The 6,097-nt window shown below is 38.4% G+C and overlaps 1 protein-coding gene across 5 annotated transcripts in view; it reads right to left on the bottom strand.

The window, feature by feature from the left end:
• Positions 1-2,617: 2,617 nt before the first annotated feature.
• The window catches only part of slc47a1 (solute carrier family 47 member 1), a 32,658-nt gene continuing 29,178 nt past the window's right edge, over positions 2,618-6,097 (bottom strand). For all 5 annotated transcript variants that reach the window (XM_026195738.1, XM_026195737.1, XM_026195739.1 and 2 more), the window contains one exon: positions 2,618-3,237. In XM_026195738.1, coding sequence (XP_026051523.1) covers positions 2,932-3,237 — 306 coding nt within the window. In that variant the 3' untranslated portion in view covers positions 2,618-2,931. The remainder of the gene's footprint in view (positions 3,238-6,097) is intronic.

Below are 6,097 nucleotides of genomic sequence, written 5' to 3'. Positions count from 1 at the left end.
GACATGACTACTGAAACTAAGGTCTGTCTCCAGAATCACACTAAGATTCCTGACTTGATTTTTTGTTGTTTGACCCCTAGAGTCAAGGTATGCATTCACCTTAAAAACTTCATCTTTGTTTCCAAATGCAATGCCTTTTTGATGACAGTTTTATCCTTGTTTATCTGAAGAGATTTCTGGCACATCCAACTATTAATTTCATCAATGCATTGGCTGAGCGAGTCAATGGGGCTGTAGTTATTTGGAGATAAGGCTAGGTAAATCTGGGTATCATTAGCATAGCTGTGATAGGCAATTTGGTTCTTTCTCATTATTTGACTTAGTGGAAGCATATACAGGCTAAACAAGAGCGATGCAAGAATTGAGCCTTGTGGGTCCATGTCATGGACTTCCACTTAGACTTATGCTCTCCTAGACTCACATATGCCGTGTTTCCACTGCAGGAACTTTACCCTGGAACTAGGGACTTTGGACTGGTACTTTGTGTGTTTCCACTGCAGGAACCAGGAACTAAATAAAGTTCCGGGTAAAAAAAAATGCCCCTCAGAAAGTCCCTGCTGGCGAGGTGGTACTTTTTCAAAGTTCTGGAACTTACGGGGGCGGGACTTGGGCGCTAAACATCCTGATTGGTTGAGTTCACGCAGCATTGGTTGAATTCAACCACCATTTATTTGGATAATTTTCAAAATATTACTATTATTGTGTCATGAAATATAACTTTAAAACTATTTCAGACAAGAATGTAGTTGTTTAAAACTCAAATCTTTGGTTTATATATAAAGACAGCGCCTATTTAAAAATGTTTCTCCACGCGATCAGCTGGGCTTAGTGATCATCTATCCGCCGAGAGAAGCCTCTCATTGGCTAGACTTTCTGATGTGTGCCGCTGGATTTGATGTCTCTTAAGTGGTTAAACTTAAAATATAATTAGTATTATATTATAGCCTGTATTCAATTTATCTATATGTTAAAATGAAAATAAAAAAGGCAAATTTATATAATAATTAGTTTCATTGTAATGACTGTATATATACACATATTCCTGAACTAAGTACATTTCTGCAGCTGTTATTATGTTTAAATGAAAACGAAAGGAGGCAGTGGTATTTGATATCATATTTCATTTTATTGTAAATATACAGAGAGGAACATTGCAATAGTCATGGTCATCTGACTGAAGTTATCAAATACGCTGCTGTTTGCAGATGTACCGGATTTGAGTCATTGTGGACAAAACACTCCCGGGTCGAATGCACAAAGTCTGAACTACCGAGGATGCACATCCAAAATCAGCATACTTTGTATTGAGAAACACGCGCAGACCTGCGTCACCAGTCTATTTGCCTAATCTTCCCGGTACTTTACACCACGGTGGAAATGCGGAAAGCAACAAGTCTGGGGGGAAAATTTCCTGGTACAAATGTTCCGGGTAATTTCGGTGGAAACCCTATCCAGTTTTTCAGTCTCTCTAGTAGTATGTTATGAACAACAGTGTCAAACACAGCACTTAGATCTAGCAATTCCAGCAGCGACATTTTGCCAGAGTCACAATTTTAAGCGAATATAATATATTATCTTAATGAGTGCTGTCTCTGTGCTGTGATGCAGTTGGAAACCAGATTGAAAATTGTGGGAAATGTGTCAAGATAGCAGGTTGACGATTTTAGGTGCTGCACTATTTTTTCCAAAACGTTGCTATCAATTGCTTCAAAAATAGACACAGTATTTTTTTGATATAGTGTCCAAATCTGTCTGACCTCTGCATTACTTGAGGATGTGCTAATCACCTTCCTGATATTGATGACCTTCTCAGAAAAGAAGGAAGCAAACTCAACTCATTTTCTGTCTGATAGCTTTTCACTGTGAATTTGACTTGGGGAGTTTATCAGACACTCAACAGTGGCAAAAAGAGTATGAGTGTTGTTTAAGTTACTGTTTATAAGGTCTGAGAAGAAATTCTGTCTAGCTGTGGCTAGTTTCACATTAAAAGCATGAAGGCTGTCTTTATAGGTACTATATTCAATTTCAAGTTTTGTCTTCCGCCACATCTGCTCAGCTTTTCTGCATTGTCTTTTCAAAGTCTGAACTGCTGTTGATCTTCTCCAAACTGATTTCTGTCTGTTTGTTTTCTTACTGACTCTTATTGGAGCAATATCATCAATAACATTCTTAACTTTTGAGTTGAAAGAATCCAGGAGAATATCTAAAGAATCTGCACAAATGCTTGGTGTTAAACATATAGCCTCCATAAATAGTACACTTGTGTTCTAGTTTATGCATCACCTTATGACAGAGACAGATCTAGATTCCGTGGTAGCAGAGATCAATATATCAAAGAAAATACAGAAGTGATCAGATAGTGCTACGTCCTTAATAACAATGGATGAAATGTTTAGAACTTTCTGATGATTAAGTCTAGAGTGTGTCCACATGTGTGTGTGGGTCCATGCACATGCTGAATCAGGGCAAAAGTGTTTAGAACTGTTATCAGGAAAATATCAACCATTTTCCTTCAATCCCATTATATATACATACAGTATATATATATATATATATATATATATATATATATATATATATATATATATATATATATATATATATATATATACAGTACAGACCAAAAGTTTGGACACACTTTCTCATTCAAAGAGTTTTCTTTATTTTCATGACTATGAAAATTGTAGAGTCACACTGAAGGCATCAAGGGCTCACATAGCTGTATTTTGGACTTCACAGCTGGGTTTGGAGTGTGTCCCAGATTTGAAGAAGTCCATGGTACTGAATAATGTACGTCGAGAGAAGTGCTCTTTCATAACCCTTCAACTGTTATTAGTGGTAGGTTGAAAAAGCTGGCAGAGATGCATTATTTATTTTTTTCTTAAATAACACTGAAGAATTGGGAACATGTTAAGATGGATCACGTAAGAGTTAGCTCAATGTGGTGTTGAGGAAGATGTTAGAAGTGGAAACATTTCTTGAATCAATTGTTAAATTGCTTTGATGAGTACCTAAAGACTTTGGAATAGGACAAGCTACGTGCACAGCGACTCCAGCTATCAGGATCAGAACAGTGGTCAACAGCGTAAGTCCTCGTCTGAGCACAAGCTGGTTCGTAGAGAGCAAGACTTTAGGTTGGGTTTCTCCATTTTCACTCGCCATCACTAGTTTACTCTGATCTTGGGTGCTCACTTGGACAAAGCCGGCCACTTCAGGACTATTACTTGTTAGCTGGGACTAAAGAAGGAAGGCATAATGTAATTACTGAAGCTATCTATCATCACCGGGATTTGAGAATAGTTTAAATTTCAGGACACACGTGAATGACTTGGTGATTGGCAGGGGTTCCCAAACTTTTTCATCAGCCGAACCCTTTAGACGTAAAATAGATACTGAAGTACCCCCTGAGAATTTAAATTAAAGAAAAAGTTCACCCAAAAATTTTAAACAGCTTAAAATGTACTCACCCTCAGGCCAGAAGGTGTAGATCAGTTTTCAGACAAAACTTTTCATAAGCTTTTCATTGGAGAAAGCTATTTTTTTTATTTGAAGTTAAAAAAATGTCTTGATGGATTTATTACAAACACAGCTTTTCATCTCGTTAACTTAAACGGGTGGTTGATTGTGATGTCACTTTTTTAGCGTTAGTTACTGTGCAATGGAAGTTCATTGCAAATGGAGATATCATCTTTTACAATTCTGGCAGTTTAATGCCTAAAATAACGGCTGGTAGGGACTACAAGATGTTACTCCCGGGTTTGTGATGTAACAAACCCAGATAAACCCCACCCTCAGGAAAAGGCAGCAAAGGGGGCGAGGCCATGCTACGCTGCTTTAGAAAAGAGGAAGAGAAAACTAGAGGTGCACATAAAAATCTATTCAAATATGAATCACGATTCTGTCTTTTAATGATTGTAATGGATTCACAAGTTTCAAAATCAATGTTCTAAAGCAGCGGTTCTTACTACTGTTCTTAGCATCCGCTGCTCTGCACAATTTATCTATTTATTTATTTCATATGGACATAGCAATAACACTGGACAAACCAGATGCATTGTTTGAAGTGTTATAGCACATGTGCTAATTTTCAACACCTGTACATAGGGGCTTTTACAACAGAAAACACACACTGTTAAACAAAACACGGCACAATTTACACATGAGAACAACTTTGGCCCGATTTAAGCCACTGTTTGAGCTCTCTGGTGAAGATGTTAATATTGTTCTGCAATATGAATCCAATGGGAAGAGAGTTCCATAGTGAAGCCCCTCTGAAGGAGAAGCTAGACTGTCCAAAAGATGTTCTACACTTCGGAAGCACACAATCCCCACTAACTGAGCCTCTGGTGGAAGGTCTAAAAGAGCCCTGACACCTCTCCATGAGGCCAGAGAACAGTGGTGACACACAGTTGTTCAAACAATTAAAAGTCAATTTCAAAATACTAAAATGTAAAAACAATTCTAAAGTAAAAAACTTGCTTTTTTATGATATCACAATGATGCCATCTCATTGTTTTTTTTTTTTTTTTAAATATCTTAATTGCCTGTTTATATAGAGAAATAACTGGTTTAATGGTCTGCATCTCTCTCATTCAGCTCAATCCAACAATGCACTGTTTGAATTATACACTTATTTTCACATATGAGAAGCATTAAACATGGGCGTGTGTGCAGTTGCCATACTGTATTAAAGCTTTAATCAGGATAAAACCATATATTAAAAGCTAACATAAGCAGTAGCATTTACAAATAACAGTGTATCTAAAAGTATAAGACAACAACAAACAAAAAAACATAGGCCTATCATTAAAAGCTGTGCTTGTACAGGTTCCACACAATCCTCTTCAATAATATCCTCTGCTTCTCAATCGGGCTTAAACTGACAAGTGATATTAATGACCCTATAGTCTACAATACAACCAGAGTACATGCTGCTGAGGTGAGGGGGTGGGATGTTTAGACCACTAGAGGCAGTTCAATCACCACAAAATGTGCTAGCTCACCAATCAGGGCACATCACCTATTTCTGAGAGAGTGGCTTTATAAAAACAGGAAATGATCAGTGTTCTTCTCAGAGAAGGGACAGAATGGTGTGGAATAAAGGTAAATAATATGAAAAATAGTTTTAGCAAAGCATTAACGTCTCGGTTAAGTACAGTATGTAACTTCCCCTGAAGGAGGGAACGGAGACGTCAGTGACTGATGAAATCGGGGATCTCGCTAGAGAGACGAATTGCCTTCGAGTGTTAACAAAATGAGCCAATGAACATTGGCATGCGAGATTTGCACAAACATTTTTTTGCTGAGGAGCCAAGATGGTTTCCCCCGGCCGTACAGCCGTGGTACAACAACTGTGGCGACGGAACGTAATGTCTCCGTTCCCTCCTTCAGGGAACAAGGGTTAAATACGCAAGGGAGGTGTTCCCTTTCAGTCAGTCACGTCAACGTTACGTCAGTGACTGACGAAATCGGGGATCCGTATGGAAAACGCCACTATTTCTGACCCCCTCCAGTGCCCTGAGAAAGCCAGCAAGTCCCCCCACACCAGTTGTGGAACCACATCCTGCGCATAGGAGGTAACGCGACAGGAACAACCTGAAGGAAAGGTCCTTGTACTGATATATGTACATGAAACATGAAAGTACACGTCCTTCAGGTCGATCACTGCGAACCAGTCTCGTGGACGAATGCATTGAAGGATACGTCTCTGTGTTAACATCCTGAACGGGCGCTTGTGAAGGGCCCAGTTCAGGATGCGCAGGAACTTGAGAGGACGCTTGGCAAACTGAATCATGCACTTTGACAGAGTGGATCGGTATAGTATTTTCAGCGTTTAACAATTTAAATTATTCCCTGCTCCTCACGATTCTATTATATTCTGACTGAGAGGACTGCAACTGAAAAGCATCATCATTTGGATTACTGTGGTACTGCTCTTTGAAACATCTGCAATTATTATGAATAAGTTACATGTGTCTATCTGTTACGTTTCTCTTTTCTATCCTTTTTCTTTCCAGTTCTTTTATTAATGTTGATGGTAAAGGTTTTTTTTTGTTTGTTTTTTTTTTTTTACCAAAAATCCCTACTAGGGACAAGT

The sequence above is a fragment of the Carassius auratus genome, chromosome 21 (genome assembly GCF_003368295.1).
Source record: "Carassius auratus strain Wakin chromosome 21, ASM336829v1, whole genome shotgun sequence".
Lineage (NCBI taxonomy): Eukaryota > Metazoa > Chordata > Actinopteri > Cypriniformes > Cyprinidae > Carassius > Carassius auratus.
Note: the sequence above shows the minus strand (reverse complement) of the source record. Positions and strands in the feature narration are given on the sequence as shown.